The sequence below is a fragment of the Scophthalmus maximus genome, chromosome 4 (genome assembly GCF_022379125.1).
Source record: "Scophthalmus maximus strain ysfricsl-2021 chromosome 4, ASM2237912v1, whole genome shotgun sequence".
In the NCBI taxonomy this organism is placed as follows: domain Eukaryota; kingdom Metazoa; phylum Chordata; class Actinopteri; order Pleuronectiformes; family Scophthalmidae; genus Scophthalmus; species Scophthalmus maximus.
In genome coordinates this window covers 11,266,578-11,287,605 of record NC_061518.1, presented here as the reverse complement: position 1 = coordinate 11,287,605, position 21,028 = coordinate 11,266,578, and the positions used below count along the sequence as shown (strand labels likewise).

At 41.9% G+C, this 21,028-nt stretch overlaps 1 protein-coding gene across 6 annotated transcripts in view; it reads right to left on the bottom strand.

Moving 5' to 3' along the window:
* Positions 1-21,028, bottom strand: part of LOC118302911 (transcription factor SOX-6) — a 130,417-nt gene that overhangs the window by 60,297 nt on the left and 49,092 nt on the right. For 5 of the 6 annotated variants that reach the window (XM_047331521.1, XM_047331522.1, XM_047331520.1 and 2 more), the window contains one exon: positions 3,856-3,945. The exons of the other annotated variant lie outside the window; for it this stretch is intronic. In XM_047331521.1, the coding sequence (XP_047187477.1) occupies positions 3,856-3,945 (90 nt within the window). The remainder of the gene's footprint in view (positions 1-3,855; positions 3,946-21,028) is intronic. 6 annotated transcript variants of the gene reach the window in all.

The following is a 21,028-nucleotide window of genomic DNA, read 5'->3' as shown; positions in this document are numbered from 1 at the left end:
CTCATATTTCACCCGAGTGCACAGGGCAAACAGTTGACTGAAGTGTTGTGGAGAGAAATGCTAACGGGGGCATTTTTCGACTGGAGCAGCCGGACAGACACCGTTTTGTGCTGTTTGGGTAAATATAAAATGCATAATAGTCGCATACAGTGTGTTGTGAAAATATAAACGCCGTTTTAAAACCTACCACACTGAATTCTTTACCTACTTGACTCCAAAGGCGCAATAAGTCAGCGTCACTGGGAAAACGTGTGCACAGATACTTTGACCTGTATCTCCAGTGCCATTAAAAAAAACCTCACTTTATTGAAGCCATTAAGAATAAAGTTAGAATTCAAAAGTGAATAATCGCGTTTAGAGGCCGAACAATATTGCCTCTGTGTTCACACAGTGGACTCCTTTCTGTCTGTGCAGGAGTGAAGCCAGCACAGGTAGGGCCAGCATCAAATCAGTCTCAGCTGCCTCCCCGCCTCGCCCGGCGTTCTCCTCCTAAAGAGCTTCCACTTATCTGCCCGCCACAGGACCGTCTGTGTGCACCCAGCCACTTGTCACGTGGACCACCGTTCTCAAATTGATTGTGACAGTGCAAGGGTCCGGATTTTTCTGCTTCACAATTCAAGCAGCCATTTTCGACGCTCGCTAGTGTAAGGTTGTTGTTTTTTTTCTTTCTCTCTTATTTTTATTTATTTATTTATTATTTTCTTTAGCAGATTCCCATTCCAATGAATACAGCTTGTGTTCCAATTTGGTAACTACATATTTTCCTTCAGTTTGAGTAAATGCTTCAGCCCCCCCCCAACACACACACACACACACACACACACACACACCCACACCCCCACACACACACCACCACCACCACCACCAAGCCGCCCCCATCCCCAACGGGGGGCCGTGCGACTGGCACTCGGCAGGGAAACTTAAACAGCCCTGTTGAGTATGAAGCTCAAAGAACCTGCACAGTGCAAGCATGCAACAGAGAGCAGCTTCATCTACCGTAGGACACTGTGCACTATTATATTTGTATATGTTTGGCGCAATATATACATGTGTGTGTATATATACAGATACCTATATTTATATATAGACCTACACTGTGCGATAATGTATGGGGTTATAAGTATCCTAAAGCATGTGAAGAATGGGGGGGTTGCATGTGTTCCCAAGTGAGAATTTTCTCAGAGCTATTTAATTATGAGTGTGGAGACGAGTATTCACTTCTAAAATCGTTTCCCTCTCTTTTACTCTTTCTGTGTGTCTCTCTCTCCCTGCTGCACTCCTCCTTGCACCTTGCCTCCTATTATCTGCTACTTTCTGCGGTTTGGAGCCCTTCCAGCTGGCCTCCCTTTCTTGCTCTGTGGTTTTGTTCAGGAGATTTCATCTCTCCCCTCATCATTCCTGCAGATTGACAGCTAAGCTCAGGTATGAAAACAAACAGCTCTGGAATTGACTGGTGAAAAGAAATCCGCCGCTAATGCTCCTTCACAAACTCCCCCTTTTTTTTTTTTGCCTGCCCCTGTTGATGCTAAGCCCTAACAGCATAAGAGAAAAGGTGATAGAGATTAGAAATCCGTAACTCTTAATAACACCATTCTACATGTCTGGCTTAACTCCACTGCCGCTACTGGATTATTGCTCATGTTTCCTCTGACTCTAAAACCTAAAAAATGTCTAAATGACAGCGTGTTATTTAGCCAGACACCCACATGACAATGAGCTATAATTATGGACGTGCCGACTGTAAGAGGTAAACGGTTGGTTGGCTTTGCAGACCTTGAAAAGCAAATCTCTGATGTTGTTGATACTATTGTTTTGTTTTTGTTTGTTTACTGTACGTGTGTGTTCACTTCAACTGGATAAAATATTGAGGGCATGTTTCAACACAGCGGCGGAGAAAGAATGTCTTTCTCTCCGTGGGTAAAGCCTCGAGGTCAAATTCTGTCACACCTATTGTTTTGCATTTTTTTATTTGATTTCCCAGAGCGAGACCAAATTATTTCCTCACCAGTCACATTCCAGCACTTGCCTCTGCAGTAACACAATTACTCGTCTTTCAAGGTTTTGAAGGAACGGTGTCAAAAGGCAGCCTACAAGGTGCTGATTATAATTGGTAAAGGAATCGGCGAGGGATCAGCACAGTCTTCAAGGCCACGCTGCCAGTGGGTACTGTAGTCTTTATCTGAATGTCAGACTTTATTCTCTCTACTTCCTTTCATTGATTTAAAACCTACAGACATGTTTGCCTTTTGTGCCGATTTTAACCTAACGATTAATGGGACCTCTGTTTCATCATAACACTTTAGATCTTAATCATCAGGTGTTTTCTGCTCCGTACCTTTGTTTGTGCTTTAATTAAGTGGACCTTGTGCGTCTCCAACCCTGGGCTTCTTTTTTAATTGCCCGTATTTACATCAGGCAAACATCAAACGCAGAGAGAGACATTTGTAAGGGGGAGCACAAAGCAGCCCTTTGAAATGTCTACAGTCATATGAAATGGCATCCTAATTAAAAATCTAAGGCTGCCACTATGATAGGAGAAGCATTTATATTGGTGACTGTGGTGTATAGACTGTCTACATAACTCATCAACAGACACAGGCCATAGTGTTTATTATCAGACTCCCTACCTGTTTACAAACCACCTAGTAACCTTGCCGTTCCCATTCATCAGAGGAAATGCCCTGCCTGTAATTTAACAGACCAGCTTTCAAAAGGCTAAATCATTTTCAACATTTTACCCAGTGCACTTTGATCTACAGTGGCGTTCAGCACACTAGGGCAGGTACAATGAATCTAGTCCAACAAGCAGTGATTTATCCTTCAGTTCATTAAGGTTATTGCCAATGAATATACTTATTAGAACATTCAACTGCCTTTTTTTCCCTCTCCTCTGCAAGTGGAGAAAGAGTAATTCAATAATTAAATCCAAACACTGGTTTTATTTATGTGTCGTGCATGTTTTATGAAAAAGAAACAATTAAGCAAATTATCAAAATCACCTGCGCAGCAGTGAAGTGAGCTCTCGTCATAGGTTTGTGAATACTCCATGGCCAAAAAAAAGGGAATATACCGAATTCACATCGACTAGAGGGATTTTTTTTAGGGAAATACCAACAACACACAAGAAGTTATCTGATGACGAGGATCTACGAGGGAGCGTGCAGGATCCAGTGACAGCCTGGTGTTATCAGGCAGCTGGTACTGTGCTTTCCTGAGCTGTATAAACACAGCGGCTCTCAGTAACAGTCAGTGCTAGGACTGAGCAGCAGCCCTGCCCGTCCTCGGCCCACCTTCACACCGTCAGAAACAGAGACTTTGGGGGAGTGCTGCGTCGACTTGATACGCTGCGTTCATGGTCAGAGTCGAGACATTTCACTCAAACACAGGCTCCAGTGAGGAGACCGAGTCTGTGTGCGTCTCTGCACCAGAGCGGCTTCTCTTCTCCTCTCTCCTCTAAGCTCAGCCATGCTCTGTTTACATCAGGCACACTTTGGGTTTCGACAATTACCAGAGCGGCATGAGCGCACCGCATGTGCCAGAGCAGAGTAGCTCCGGCTCAGGGCCGTCTGAAGGGACAACAACAATAAACCGCTGACAAGCACACAGCGCCTCCGAACGGGTCTAAATGGGCTGGAATTTTGAAGACAGCACTTTGGACAGAGTTTGGCATTCCAACAAAAGATAAGGGAGGAGAGAAATGAATGAGGAGGGCAGCCAAAGGCCTTTGTCTTGAGTACAAGGCTGTTGCTGAGATTATACAGTACATAGATTATGTATGTCAGATAGGAATGAGGGACTTGTGAACATGGTGTTTGTGGGGAAAATCTGCTTGGTTTGATGCAGCCATTGTCCTACCTTTTACATCTGCTAAAAGTTCACTGGTGTTGAGCCTCTCCATCTTCTCTTTCCAGTCTTTAGAAAGAAGTGTCTCCATGCATGAGGATTCTAAAAAAAAAATAAAAAAAAAATAGATACTTTAAAAAAGTGGAATAATATTGTGAAGGGAAAAACGTTTTTTAAACGTGTGAATGATGTGAATCCCATGGTCTATTCACTAAATGAAAATTAAAGATGAAAGATAAAAGAGACCTCTCTTTTAGTATTTATTTTGTTATTTTATTCCCGTGGCAAAGAGTAAAAGAGACGCGGGTGGACAGTTGAGAGATGAGGCAGACATTGTGGGGATAGCATAAGGGCAAAGACACACATTAAGTGGGAGGCAAACAGTGAGACTGGGTACGTCCAAGCGTTCACGTAGCTGCCAATGATGAAAACAATTAACATTTGTCCAGCGAACAATGAATCAGAGGAGGAATGGCTGCAATCTGCCATGCTGTCGTTGAGGTAGCTGATAAAGAACACAGTGGGCCAGCCGACCCAGGCCTCCGCCATCCCCGCACTGCTCAGGGGTCAGCCAGTTCCCATCAAACACCCGCAGCACGAGAAAACCTGCACCCCTCCGCCTTGAGCCACTGTCTCCGCAGACTGATGCCTCCAATCCGAACGTGATCGAGACACGCGCTGTCCAACGTACTGTCTATTTGATGAATACAAAGTGCCTTTTTATAGAAATTGTCCTCAGGCTTAGCATATTGCCTGAGGATGATATAATTCGATATAAAGAGTGTTTCTCTAGATTGGGAATAAAATGCAAAACCAAAGCAGACACACTAATTATTACCACAAAGCCATTGGGCATAGTAATTATTGTCTAACAGTGAATAATTTATGAACATAGTTCTGACAACAAAAGGATGATAATATTTCCAATTTCCACTCAGGAGGTTTTCTTTGTCAGCTGTCATTTGTTTTTGACATGAACAGAGAAAAGGAGAGGAAGATGGAGAAGGGTCTGTCACACGACGCAATATTCTGGACTCTTCCCCATAGTCCTCCTTGATGCCAAACACAGAGAAGATGTGTACAGTGTAGAATGTATACAAGCATGTTGTCCCTTTTATCCTGCTGTAACATCTCTTTCCCTCCGCTTCCACAAACCAAACACTGTTGCTCTCTCTCTGACAAACACACTGACTTCAGAGGAACTGGGAGTAACTTGGGGTCAGCCGTTCTTGTGGCCTTGTTTGAGGATGGCTTTCAGAGAGATCAAGCAGAGTGACCATTTTGTTTGATTGTCCACTTCCTCCAATGTGATGGGGGTCGACAGGACATCTTCAGCTCAGGGTCATTATAACATTACTTCTGCTTTATTGACTTTCCAATTCCCAACTCACAGTTTGTCCCCTTGACCCCGAGCGAGGGAGAGAGAAAAGGCTGCGTGTGTTTGTGTGTGTTTGTGTGTGTTAACTCCCTCCGTGACACGGAGATCACAGATCTTAGAACTGGGGGTTTAGGACAAGGGGGAGTAGAAGAGCTCAGCTCTTCTTCCCTGCGCCTCACCCCTGGGTGAGACAGCTTCCTCCACCGGAACAACAAACTTCTTTCACATCATAATCCTCAGAGAAACAGAGCAACATTAGTGCGTGACGTTTTCTCCCCTAAAGCACAGAAAAAGGCTTATTTTTAAAGTGGTGTAAAGGGGAACTAAACAAACACAGTTCACATATGTTGATATGTACACATATGCTCGCACACACACACACACACACACACACACACACACACACACACACACACACACACAGACTTTCATCGCAGATGCTGCTCCAGCACCTGATCATTAAGGAATTCACCAACTGTTGGAGATAATATGGTGCCAGCTTCCATTCTACTCCAGTCCTCCCCCTCCCTTCCACCTCCCTCCCAGGAGAGCTGCTGCTCCCTCAATTCTCCATCCCCTCCGCTGGGCCAGACACGACCTGCCAAGTCCTCCAAGAGGAGAGACTACAGCTGGAATGCACCGCTGTCCTCCCTGCCTTCCACCTGGGAGAGGTGAATAATGACCCGGATTAGTCTATAAAATAACTCTCAAACACCTTTCCCTTGTTCAAACATCGCGGACAAAACAGGCAACCAAAAATGGATTTGGTGAAAGCAGAGCAAGTCAGGCGCAGGCGCATTCAAGGAGAAGAGAAAATGAGTCAGATGTCTGGCTTTTTTCAAAGGGCCCTTCCACAGCGTCTTTTTCAGAAGAATTTAGATTAATACGAGGAGTGCTATTTCAGTTTCAAAAATGCCTTCTCTTTTCTCTGGAGAAATTATAGATGCCAATAGAAACACTGGTTAGTATCAACATAATAATTACTGCCAGGTTATGACACACAGAATATCAAGTTGAGGCACACTGTATTCACCATAAAATAACTAATTATGATTAAAAAATATATTCACACAAATGCTGCTAGAAGTGAGAGGCAAACATAATTATTGAAGACAGTCAATGCAGAACTTCTGAAGTTTTAGCGCATAGAAGAGTCACACACTTGTCCTCTTAAGTAGGACATCACATACTGGGGAATTAGCTGAAACAAGAGAATAGTCCAGTGAGTTTATTTTTATTTTCCTATGGGGGCTCTTAAATCTCTCGCTCCCCCACCCCATCCATTGCTTTCCCTCCCCCTCTCGAGATAAAATGCTCTGTGGCTGGGGAGCTGGCCATTCAGCTGGGATGAGAATGGAATGAAAACAATAGCCCTTATCAGGCTCTTATTTACATTTTCCCAGCGTCCCTGCAGTAGACAGCTTGGCTTGTCACCAAGCCCAGATCGCCCCACTGGACCCAGACCAACTTCCTCCAGCCTCAGCGATTCCAATGGTCCCTATGGACCGTAGCCTGGCACAGACCCCCTCCGCTCTGCAGCTAGCGCAGATAGCAACATACAAGACAAAACTACTGGAGTGAGTGTCCAAGATGTGTTCCCATTGAGACAGGAAGGATTTCTGGACTACTAAGCCCGTCTGGGTCTCATTGTCTCTTCTCTGGGACTGGGGCTGTGTAGCTGGAAAAATGCAAAGAACCCTATGTTGAGAAAAAAATTTTTTTGAGAATTTAACAGGGCACTCAGAAGAAATTGAATAGTCATCACAGACTTATTCTGCCAAATCCAATATGTTTATCCTATCAGTGCTGTCATCTCTGGTATACAGATTTCCTATGCAGGTATTCTGTGATTGTTTTAATGTGGGCCAACAGGCTGAGGGATTGAGACACCTGAAGCTGTTGGCTAGATAAAGCTACAGCTGTTTTGTTTTTTTCACTGTATTAAAAACAAAACTAATGATCCTCATAAATCTCAACAAAAGAATGTTTCTAGGTTGATGTGTGACATAAACAAAGCTTTCAGCACCTGGCAGTCAGGTCTGCCAGAATATCTTGTTCACTGTAAACCACCAGTAGTGAAGCTAAGGGGCAGGTTGCCACAAACTATCCGTCCTATCTGCACCGACCGACTCGCTGACAGTCGAGAAGGAAAATATGGATATGTTATGATTTCTGGTCTTTGTCTGTTTTCCTCATACGTTACGCTCCCACAATTGGTATTCCGCTGACATCTTAAAACCTAATAATCTGAATTTGTTCTTTAGTGTTCACACTGTAAGACAAAATACTTTTATTAAATTTAGCGCTAGTTGACTTTAAATTCCTGTGGTTGAGAAGTGAAGGTAGGAGAAAGTTGTTTCTACTTTCAGTTTTTATTGCTTCCCTAAACAGAACAGTTCATTCAAAATATCATTCTAAACTGTAGAAAAGCTCAAATCACTGAGGAAAAACACCAAATGCACCAAATAAAAAATTGTATATAAAGTTAGGAACAAATCTTGTCACTCTGGAACTGGATTGGATAGTCAAAAGTCCAGTGTGTATATTAAAGTTCAAAAATAGTACCAACACTGCTTGAGCAAAACGGGCCATCGTCAATTTAACAGATCAATGGTTTCAATCCATAAAATATTCAATCTATTAAATTTGTTGGTGCCAGAAAACACCTATCATGTTTCAAAAGACCGAGGCTGCTGCGAAGCACAAAAATGGTTTGTTACAACATGCAGCAGTTGGCTGATTTATTACCCCGTGTTGTCAGCAATGAAAATGTTTCGACTGTCTGCCACCACATTGTGAACGTCTCAGTGTGCACTGTTCTCCCGGGAGAAAGATGATCCTTGTGCTTGAGTGTTTGTTGTGTTGAAAAGCCATTGGCAGAGAAAAGAGGGCTATCTAGAAGAGTCAAATTAGCCATCAGTCATGGATAACAGACTACGAGACCTCCCCTTTAGCATTGGCCTTGTATATCAGTTGTCTCAGCCTCAAGGGGAAACATGTAATTACCAAATCAATGATCAACTGACACTGACCATATACGTAACATCCTCCCCATACAGTGAGGGCAAATAGGGAAACAATACTTTTTTCCAGAGAGCGGTCAAGCTCAGGGTTGTCTAAACAAGCCTCAGCTTGAACGGAGCACAGATTTTACTATGGCATAATCCAGTTCTGATTAACCCGAACAACACCTCTGCAGAGCACTGAACTGGTCATGAAGAAGAGAAGATCTATGGACTCCGATAGTGCAAGACTAAAGGATGCAGGATTTTAAAACATTAACAAATAAATTGTGTGACCCTAAGCAGTGATATGAAATAAAAATAATTTCTTTCTCAATTTAAACATATAGACATTGTACTTTGACTACATTTGCAAAAAACTGAAATAAATGATTTGAAATATGAGCCACCAGTAACCATCATTTCCTTAAACAAGCCTCTTTAAAATGCTGCATTATAAACTTTTTAAAATTATCATTATTTTTAAGCCCTAATCAAACAAGGTATAAGTGTATAAAATTTGATAATATTACATATACTGATTTGTTGGAAAATATTAGGTAAAAAAAACAAAAATATTCTCCCTATGGGAACTTGTCAGGGAAATGCAATTGTTTCATTATAATATGTGGATGATTGTAGCCTGGTGGTGATTAGTGTAATCTGGTCATCCAACAAGTTAAACTGTCTAATGAAGTAAGCAACTTGATGAGAAAATCCTGTGTTATTTAGTTTGAAAATTACACAAATCACTATTAATTAAAAAGTCATGAATTATTCTTTAATGACTACTCTCCATGAAATTAGTGCTTTTAATTTACTCCATTATAGTGACTGTATAATGTGATTAAAAAAACTAAATTTTAAAACATAAAGAATAGTGGAATGTATTGAATAGTTAAAAAAAATCCTTTTAAATTTCACTTTTACATTCAGTGTTAGTGTATGTTTCTTTTATTCAGGCATACATTTCCTTCTCAGAGATAAAACTCTCAGAATCTAAGCCAGACAAACGATAGGATAACGTCTAATTTCCCATCCACTCTGCACTGCACGGGAAACAAATCAAAAGTCGAGAATGATAAAAAAGAAAATAACTGTGACACACTCCAAGGGATCCTTTGAATATCTTAATCACAGACACACTAAAAACAAGACCCCATCATCACACCAAATAAAACATAATAATTACAAGAGGCAGGCAGGGAAGTGAAATGCAGAGAGAAAACATGTTTTTGTCATTCAGCCGGTAGTCCCTGAGACAACAGCTGTTGGATGCTGCAAATACTCCTGAAGTCTCCATAATCATGGCGTTATTGAAGTGAGGACAAAAAGGGCACTAATTGCAAGGGAGCAATCGGAACGCAATAGGTTACACACCCGGGTGATGCCGCACAATGCAAACGCTAAAGAGGAAGCTGGGGGGAAAAAAATTTTAAAAAAACATTCCAAGCACAACTGTACGTCGTCGCTCATTTTCAGGCAATTGCCAGTTTTAATAACCTCTACCGTATCCAGAAGAGTTTTTGGTGCAGTTAAATAATTCCAGCTTTTTAATATGTAATTACTAATGCTGGCATGCATAAATAAAGAGGTCCACCTCCTTGAGACATGTCGATGTATTGTGGAGAGCACCTGCACCTTGCGGTGGGCTGACACCTAATCATTATTCCACTTGGTGAACATCTCTGTTAGTCACCTTCAGTCTATTCTGTTTGTCCATGTAAACAGTTGCTATAAATACACAGTAGGTAACCAAGATGAGATGTGCTTCATCTGAGATTTTGTCATTTGCCAATATCGGTTGTTAGTCCCTAGAAGGGGTTACGGGTCAGAGGATGTTTTCCCCCAACAAGTCAAAGGTCATTTTATAAGGAGATTGATTTTTAAAATATATTAGATTTACAATTTCCTACAAACTTGCTACCATAGTTTGCTCCCAAAAGAAATTCAATGCTTTTGTTTTAAAACTTTTTAGCGAAGGATGTAGAGTTAAGTGGACTCAAAGATCGTAGAATCGTAGGTCAAAGCTCTAACAAACTGTGCGATTTTAACAAGGAAATAGATATGATGTGCAGGTAACTTTTTGGACTCTTTTAGCTTTTACCTCAGGCAGCTAAACAGGCTATGTGACCACCTCTCCCTTATCCTTCCCCTTTATCTGCACTGACCAACGTGTTAATCCCGCAGCGTTGACCTGGCCATTCTGAAAAGCCGTATACACACACACACACAGCACCCTGACCTCTCTAAATAGGACATGTGTCTATCAAGCATATATGAATTAACCATCCCCAAGAGGCTTCACCTCTTGAGCTGAGCAGCATGTGACCTCTCCCAATCCATTTTACTGCGGCACTCTGTGGCAATCAGGCTTGAATTATTAAAGTGAGCAGTGAGCAATGATCAATTCATTGCGGCCCTTGCTCACAGACTGCCCGGCCGTACTTCAGCAGAAATGACATTGAGAACACTTGAGTATGCTTCCAGACAATGCACATAAATGTGAAATATGTCAGACCCAATATGTCAATAATCATAACTGTACAGGCGGAGGCCATGTCCGGGCTAATACTACAGAAATGCTCTTAGATGACTGTTGAGTGAGTGGGTTTCAGCGCTGTGATTCCACACAAATGTTTTCCTAAGAAAAAGATAAGGAGAGTTTGTACTGCATCCTAATAAATAACTGCATCACTCACTTCTTAACCTTACTTTCTTGGCGAAGGGTTTTTGGCATAAATGTTAATAATAAATATTCTGTGCATATTCTTAACATATCTTGCTGAAACAGTACTGTTGACTTGTAGGACTTGTAGAGGGCGTTAGCCAGAAACATTCAAGCTTCAAAGTCAAATTGTAGCCTTAACTCCTTTTATCTACACAAAATTAGAGAGGGGGGGAAACAAAAGCAAAGAAGTTGAAAGAGAGAGAAAGATTGCAGGGACGTATGCAACTCAAGGAACCTGGAAGTAGGAGGAGGACAAGGGGAAAAAAACCCAATCAAAACTTCGTGAGGCGATGAGGAGCCAAGATAAACCAGTACTCAGAGCCCCCAAAACTGCAATCTCCCCTTAAGCCGGAGAGTGGCAGCTGGCAGAACAGCTGGTGAATAGGATTAATGTCAGAAGAATGAAATAAAACTCAACATATGTCCGAGCCTGAGGTGTTGGGACTGTGCGTGATTGTGCCCCCGATGGATGCCATGTGTGCAGCTGGAAGGAGCTGCTGTGCTGCTTCGCTCTCTACCCCACAAGGTCACTTTTAAGAACTAGGACCATTAAATGCTTGGATAGCAAAATTAACTTTTCATTCCCTCCTCTCTGCCTTCCTTCGCTTTTAGAGGGAGGCAGAGGGAGTCTATTGAACATAACTGGTAGTACAATGCACTCTAAAATTAATCAGGGAGACAAACAATTGCTAGTTTGATTAAATTAAGGAAGCCTAAATAGTAAATGTAAAAAGAACCACAAAAGGTCGAGGTTTTATTAAAATAGAGCTCATTTGTTTATGATTTTATAATAATCAGCATAATAAAGCCTTAAAGTGCAAAGTGCATTAAATATCTCAACATTTATTTATTTTTCAAAGAAAGTATGTCTTTGATTGTGTGCATCCATGTCTGGGTTTGGTTTATTAGAAAGAAAAAGTAGACATTACATCTGGAATCTCAACGATGCTGAGGGGATCAGTGCTTGTGGAGATGAACATTATGGGGAGAAATATGTGGACTTGATTTCAATTTATAATTTCATTTGATGTTGGTAATCATTAGGGTCCACACACTGTAATAAATTATAATAATTTTACACAAAAATTAAATTACTGGGTACCTTGCGCTGGATAGATTTTTTTTGGGTACCCTGCAATTTAACTGTCAGATATAAACTGGCCTGCTAATCAATGCTCGAAAACATTCACATTTATTCATCTATGTTAAATTAATAGATGTGTGGATGAAACGTAGAGTACTGTGATCATGGCTGTTCAGTGTGATTTAGTAAATTAATGGGTGTCTAACTCTACATGGACAAAAAGAGACTAATAGGATCCACATGAATGCATTACAATTTGCAGTGAAGCCAAGTGTCTGGTGTAGACATCGAAACTTTATTTCATCATAAACGCTGGACGATGGCGATGCGCTTCAGAGACGGAACCATTAGACAAGATATTAAAAAAGCACAAATTAAGATTAAAGGCTGGGTAATAATGTGCTGACTTTACCTAACGTGCATTATTTTTCTATGTCTAAACTTGATTATTCTTCAATAACATCATTGACATCTATATCACCACACTAAGATGAGTAAAGCTTGGTAGCTTCAAAATACTTGGCAACCACTTTCCACCATGACAGGCCAAGGCTGATAGTTTATCTGTTTTGCCTTAGTCTGCCCAGGGCCTCCCCACATCTCTTAACACACTTAATTCTCTCTTAGCCACATGTAATCTTGCAGGGGTACAATCAACCCTGTTTAGTATTTCGAATAGTACTTATCTAGTCCTGATCTTGTGAGAGGTTTGCAGAATGGCACTTTATTCCTCATCACTAAATGACAGGTATAGGTCTGTCTTCGATGTCTGTTTGAGGCCATTTGCCTGCTCACCTTGTCTGTCCATCAAAGCATGGACACTATTTTACTAACACTATCAGGTCTCGACTGAGTCATTTGAGGGTCAGGGACAGTCTGGTCAAGTAAATGCCTAATTTGGGACTTTCTGCATACTTACTTTTTTTAAAAAGTTTAAGTAAATTACAAATTGAAATGAAAAAACTCAGTGAGGGAGTTATTAATAGTTCTGCAGTTTGGTTTATTCATTTTCAGAAGCAATTTATTGAATCTCACGGCCAACTTTGTTTACCAAGATGTCAGGGTTCAGGATTCACATTCACTGCTTATTGGACTGGGAGACCAAAGGTCACAATTTTAAGTTATTCCTTCTCTGAGGGTAAAAAACTCTACACAGTTTCAGTACGAAGGTTTCCAGAATCTTTTTGTCATCTTTTTAAAGTGTCATACCAGAACCAACATTCTATTCCCTTAATTAAGATTATAACTGAACTAATGAACTAAACTCATTACAAAGTTAAAAGTTTCTACACTACTATTCTGACTCTTTGTAACTTTGTAAAGACATTATGACAAACTATACTATATTATATACTTCTTTGGGTTAAGAATTCCAAGAAAACCCTTTTATTTTTCCTTCAACTAAATGTCTCAATGTGCTGTTGTTCAAATCATTTCAGCAACAATAGAAGCTGTAGTTTTCTATGCAATTGGCCAATTCCCTTTCTGTGGGATACAGAGCCATGTGGACTGAGACCCGCTGGGCAGAGATGGAGAAATTTGCCTCTCATGAGCGACAGAGCTCATTGGTCCAGCTCACAACAGGGAAGCTAACAACAGGCTTACAGTAATTTCCTTGTTGAAGCAAAGTGCCAATAAAGACAAAAATGGAGGAAAGAGAAAGTTCAGCTGTGCAACAAAGGTTATGACAAGTAAAATGATTGTATAAAGTCTAATGACCCACTTTTCTTTTTCCAGTTGTATGCTAATTGGGACAAGAATAACAAAAAGCCACCCCAACAGATGATAACATGCAGAGTGATTGAAATTGTCAGTATAGTCTTAAAGCTTATGAACTTCTGCAGGAGGAGATACTTTCAAAAAGAGATGACATTTCTAACATTATTATCATCACTAGCTCTCACTCTTTGCAGTGCAATAAAACATATTTATATTTGTTTTTTTCTGACACATCACATGTAACGTGCACAACGCAAGCATGTGATGTTATCGAACAAGGCAAAGAAAAGCATAGAGTGGGAGGAAACATCTGTTTCATCACAACTGATTAAAGAGTCTCTTTGTTCAAGAGGCAACACATCAAAGTTTGGCGGAGAGACGGTCATGTTTGCTATTAGCGACAAAAACAATCCAAATATGTTAATAGGGTGCATCTACGCTCGCTGTCATGTTTGCCTGTGTCGAGGCGGATCTCGTGGCTGGATGGCTGACGTACCTCTGACTTACAGAACAAGTCTGCAATGTGCTCTGAAATCATTAGCAGGCCACAGAGGCTGTTTGTGCCCAGGGTGTGAGTTACACTCCCACTATTTTGATCCTTGGTCAGATGACACCGGCTCTTTTGTCAAGTTATGTGTGGAGAATGCTTGAGAGCTGAATGCCACAGCTAGGACAGTGATACTGAGCTGGCACACAAGTCTCTCAATCACACACTCACACACACACACACACACACACACACACAGCAGGACACATGTGCCCTCCCTCTGCCCCCCATCCCATTGTGGAATAGCCCCTCTTCTTCACATTTCTGACCGCCTCAGCACCTCCTCCTCCCCCTCCTCCTCTCTCCTGACCGTATATGTCCCTCTTCATATTCCTTTTGACTGAAGAACCAGGCTGATATTTTCTCCAATTCTCGGCTTCGTGGCCCAATGTCAAATATAGCAACATTAATGGCTTCTCGCTTCTTCAGTGTCAGCGTTTCCCCATCTCTGTGCCCCTCGAAATGCTGCGGTGTCACATAAAACAGTCAAGCCATTACAAACTGCCGCTGATTTAATCACCTAGTCGCTCACATACTACACATGGGTGAATGTATTGTTTGTATCTGTTTTTAACAGCAAAGTTAAAATTTTACAATTTTTTCCTCAACCGCAATTGCACAATCCGTGATGTCACTGACTGCGTTTATATGCTGTTCATTATGAATGCAGTTGATGAGACATACCTACAACCGGCATGTGGCTGTGTGAGTACGTGAGGACAAACAAGCCTCTGTGTAACCCTGGCTGTGATTTGTCTCTCAGAGACACCCGTTTCCTCCTATCAAGGGGTTCCTGTGCAGCCAGTAAGCCAGGATCACAATGGGAGTTTTGTGCTGCGTTGGTGCAGGGGGACACGCTCAACAGCTGAAACCCAGGAAGATGGCCCCTGGAATGCTCCACAGCAGTTGCTACTGTTGACTAATCGGAATATGAGAACTGGGGAAGGTGATCTTGAATGCAAAGAATTGCACATTGAAGAAGCAGCTGCTTGTTTTGTCATTTGAATGACCAAGACAGCAGAAAGGGGTTCCCGTTTTGAAAGGGGCAACAGAATCTATATCTTAGCTTGTGTAAAGTGAAACCTGTGTTGGCCTCCATCGTCCTATGGGGACGTGTTGGTGTTACGTCAGGGATCTGTTTTGGAACAGATAGTAAATAAATAATTCAGCAGTGTACCAGGTACTCTGAGCTCCCTATACCCCCTCATACAGACACTCCATTTAGCCCATGGGTCCGATCTCAGCCTCGCAGAGGAGCAACTTCTTTGGAGTGAAAAAAAAGAAAAATCAGAGGTGGTAGGAAAGTGTTGATCTGTAAAAGGTAAGGGCCACAAGGTGGTAGGGGAAACATGGAAAAGGGGAGAGGGATAAAAAGAAAGTAAAAATGTGAAAGGCAGAAGCTGGAGAACAAGGAAAAGGGTGGGAAAGTGAGATCAGGGAGGAGTGAGGGGCAGGGTATCTTTTTTTTGTGAAAGTTCACATGTCAGGCTGGCAGGCTGCCCGCGGCATACAGCCGAAAAATCTATTTAACGTCTGCTTCACAGGGTGACAAGAGGGTTGATTGGCAGAGAGCAGAGAGCCGCTTTTGATCATGTGTCTTAACAAGCGATTCCAGCTCATGTCTATTCAGCCTGAACAGATCTACATTACCTATTCAAACAAAAGTGACAGACCAGAGCACTGCTCCGCTGGGCTGGTGCACCACGCCACAGGCTTAGAACACACACACACACATGCAAACACGCACGCACGCACGCACGCACACACACGCACTGGGACGGGCCCCACTGATACATATAGTACACACAAACTGACATAAAACTATAACGCCCATTTGATCAAATAGATTCCTTGCAAGTAGCTTGCTCATATCATGTTGACAGAATAAACAACAGATTATTAAAGGGAATGGGAGCATTGTGCACAGGATGGTGTGTGTGCGTGTATGCGTGCGTGCGCGCGTTCTGCCAGGAGGGTCCCGGCCTTACCGCTGTCTGGTGGGATGCTGCACTCGCAGGCATCACAGAGCGGTGTGTGAAGAATGCCTCGAAAATCGGCAATCAAGGCAACTGGATCTCCAGCGCTCATTGCATATGCATAGAGTCAGAGGCTCATGCTCAGATCATTATAACAAAGATTCCTATTAATTAGGTGGGATAAAGCAGAACCAGATGACATGGCAGCTGGGACAAGAGGAGAGGAGAGGGAAGAAGGGAGGGAAGCGAAACAGGAGGGGAGAAAGTGCGTCAGTCTGTTCTGGGGGGGTGAGGAAAGGAATTTTTTTTTTTAATATAATGCATAAAACATACTGCAATTTATGTGATTTAACTTTAGAAAACATTTCAAGAATAAGTTTCCAAAAATAAATCTGTTATTGCTATCAGGCACCTGCATGCAATTTCCAGTGCGCCTGCATGTAGAGTCAGCAGCGAGCGCCTGTGACACTGACGGGGGACAGTGTTACAACAGAGTCAAGAGTTCATCAGTGCTAATCAGACCACGGGCTTAGAGCTGATCCTATTCTCTCCTAAAGCTTTCACCCATCCCCGAATCTCATTACATGGCCTGTTGTAATAGAGGATAATGACCTGGGGCCACGCGCACAACGCTGATCACTCCTCCACACTAGACCCACTGCACAGTCATTATACTGTGATAATGCACAACCTTGCCGGGCGGATTACGTTTACAAACAGAGGCGAGGCGACGGAGGCAGAGGAAGAGATACTGTGCACAGATAAACCCTATATGCACAAACACAATTCACAGCGGTAGGCCCTGTTGTGCTATTTTACACTGCAAGCAATGATTCGGTTACCTGCCGCTGTGACAGCGATGCTCTTTTCTCTGTAGTCTTTAAATGTTCCTCCACCTGAAATTAAAACGGGGTTGCAGTTTGGCTCAATAGTGGTATGGCTCCCCTTTGTTAAGCTAATTGGCCATGACTCTGTCAAGGGGCTCCAGGTGCTGAATCTTCTGCTTGAGCAGCCACTGTATCTCCTCTAGCTGCTCTAAGAGAGAGAGGGAGGGGCATCATCTCCTGCTTTTTTTCTTTTTGTATCTTAGTCATAATTTGACCTTCTGTGTGTCTGATTGCCTGTTTTTCTTGCACACGAGCTGGGAAAATGTTGGGTTATTGATATTTATAGATTATACCTGGATAAAGTGTCCAATGTCAGTTTAACAGCGGTGTCACAAGTCCTCAGACCACACCTGTTCACAGGCAGAATGACCCTGGATCACATGCAGGGAACTGAGCTGTGAATCTGGACAGCCACTGTAGTCAAAATAAAGGACCGCTTTTACTAATAAGGAGAAAAAAAATATGCTTTTTAAATGTATTTTTATTATCATCTAACATTTGTTTCAGGTCTATATCTTTCTTATTTAGACCAAGCTTTTCCAGAGAAAGTGAGACTCCCTCTTTTTAAGTTTGCCAATCAATAACATGTAGATGACAAAAGATACATAATCCAATTCACTGCTGGTTGCACTGGCAAATACTCAGCAAGTAAGATACTGAGCCCAGAAAAATCCCTAAAAGCTAATTCCAGAGGAAACCCAATTACTCGTCCTTGTCTTGGGGACGATCATAAAGCCTGCACACACAAAGTATTTCCGTGTTGACTTGCGCGGTATTGATTCATACTTTAGTGCATTATATAAATCTGTTCTAATTGCATGTGAATCAAATCAAGGTCACCTTGGCTTTTTATAATGGTGGCTATTTTTCTTTTTCCCCCTAATACTTTATACTGACATTTTTAACTCTTGACAAGTGCTGTCTGGAGACTTATCCATAAATAATGCATTTACAATACCTAGTAAATAAACATGGGGCACAATCGTTAGCCCTGCTGGCAACTGGGCCTAATAGAGCTTTTACAGCAAAGGTGACTATTCAGCTAAATGCGGTGCTTGCTGAGAACATTTTCATTCATTAGCACAGTCACAAGCACTTAAAGCACTTTAAGGACCAGAAATGGAGAGGAAGGGTGGAAGGATACAAAGGGTGAAAGGGTACAAATATAGGCAGATGAAGGGATGGAGGACTGCTATTTAAAATACTGAGCACCGTCTCTATTGTTATAGTTCATATTTATTATATATATATATTTATTCATATTTATATTCCATTCGTCAATGGAGGAAACTAGGCCGAAGAAACTCAGTTTCTTTTAAAATGGAAACATACAGTATTAGTTTGAGGGGGAAATATAGCTATGTATTGATATATTTGCTCAGGTATTGTCTTAACCAACAAAACTAAGTTTGCGCCCTAAACAATATAAATATATATCAGAAACTGTATATATGATTTTGTTTCAGTGAAAAGTCAAAAATCCATCATAAGGAGAACTGAAACAGCTAATAAAGACATATATAACCTAAAGCTTCCACCCCTTTCAACCTAAAGCTTCCACCCCTGTTAAGGTCACTTTAATGTTCCACATACAATACGAGCAATGTATGGTGTAAAAACTGTACCAAAGACCATTTGTTTCCCTCCGCACTCCAGGTCACTGCAGTAACCCTCAGTGCATCGGGTCAGTGAACCTTCTTGACCAGACAAGGAAGCCCAGAGAAGAATGGTAGCAGATGGCGAAGGGTCTCCGAGGACCCCGGTGATCCCGAGCAGGCAGGCACCAAAGCAGCAGAATTAGACACAACAGTTGTCATGCTTATATTTAGCTCATCTGTTGCTTGTGCCACATTAGCAGCATCATTAAGACAACAAATGGCTCCTCCATCTCCGTGTATGTTCTTTTAATAAGATAATCATGCCATTTTCAATTTCCAACTGCTTGCCACTCCACGAACAAAGGCGAAAGATTATGATTCGTCAGGCGTCTTCTCCGAGGTTTTTCCTTTGGCAGTTTCTAAGAGTCCCTCTCCCTCCGTTTTACAGTAATCACTGATCATCACCACTGAAGCTCTGTCAAGTACTCTCAAAAACAGTATCTCTCCGCTCCTGCGGCTGGGGGACGGCACACTGAACTTTGTGGGCCTCTTGTCTTGTGCTGTGTTCCCTGCTCAGAAGATAATTTCCTGCAACAAGGGAGGGTATTTTGGTGACGGTGATACGCAGTGCATGAGGCGGACCAAGTCTCTATTATTAACAGGAGATTAAAACAGCTGTATGGCACTCTAAAGCAGCTTCTCCTCCCTGCACTAACATACGGCCCTGGATTACAAGCTGCACTTGACCATTTAAATTACTGCAGCAACCAGCCTTCACCAGCTGGGGCTCATTTCCATATCACCCGCTGCTGCTACAAAGAGCGCTGGAAAATCTTGCCCTTAAAATTCAACTCCGCAGACACGTATGAAATATAACATTTCGTTAGCGCAACACAAAGAACTCGTAGCATCATCGCTTCACTTTTTTTTTTACTGACCAAAATGTGTCCTCAGCCAGATCTAAGCTCAATGGCAAGAAATACTGGATATCCCTAATATTCATGTCAGTTGGTGATGTGGTGGGAAAACTAGAGCAGAGCAGATGCAAATGCATCTGCTGTACTGCATTAGTTATTGTTATGAGGGGCTTTTGCCTTTGGAATTGGTTTCATTATATTTTGGGGTCAATTGCCAATATCAGTGGTCATTAAATGATATAAATGGTATTGATGTATTGATTAAAGTATAAATAGCCTCAGTTGGCATAAAGTGGGACAATATAGATATGCTTATGTGCAGCCATCATTTTTAGTTTGTTGAATGTTTTATATTCATTTTGATATTTGTTGATCATTTTTGATCAATTTAAAAAGTCCACACTTTTACTTTTCTAAATGATCCAGTTTATCAGTATTTAGATGACTATGTGGACGGACTGTTCCGTCTCTTGTTATCTGAACGACAACACAAAACAATCAGTCCGCATATCGTGATGCGGCTAAGCGATTAACCGGTGAGAGGCCTGCAATGCTCTGATACAAAGATCACAAAACGAACCCTTAAAAAAAGAAGTGGCAAATTATTTTTAGGCTAACAGAGGTCTAATTTATTCGTCTGATGAAGTGCTTAAGCTAAGAGCTCCCCAGACACTAAATGAGACACATGCATTCCCAAGGGGGTTTAACATTTGATTGGATGTAGTTATATTACTACAGCCCTAATTAAGAAGGGGGATGTGTTTCAGCAGCACTTTCAAATATTTGTTTTTCTGCCATACTCTTGATAGACTGCAGGCTGTGGGAGGGAGAGCCGAGCAGGGTGAAACGGGGTGCAGATATGACAGAGACCCTAACACTCTTGTCGTAGAAAATGTTGGGGGGAGTTTTTTTGCTCTGAAAGTAACAGTAAGAAAATAAAAACTCTAAAGCCTTCACGCTGTGTTGAATAAGATGAATTAATTAACATTAAACAGGCTTGGGTTGTTTGTGTGCAGCAAACTTTGATGAACAACTGTGCAAAGTGAAAAATGTCCTGTGTAGCAAAATACAGAGAGGTAATGTTCCTGGCATCAGGTCAGCAGTATGAGTTTTATAGTCAAAGAGTTTGCCTTGGCACGGAGGAGGACCACACTAATGCTGAGGTGCACTGCCACACAGTCTTTGTCACATTGGAAGACGTTCAGAACAAACTGGAAACACTGAAACGTCAGTATTCCCAGCTTGTGTGTTCCCGCGTGATGTGTACGAGGCGCCGAGATACAAGAGAAAAAAGAGGGTGGACAGTCAGGAAACCAGAAAATTATAAAACGAAAGAGGGAAAATTG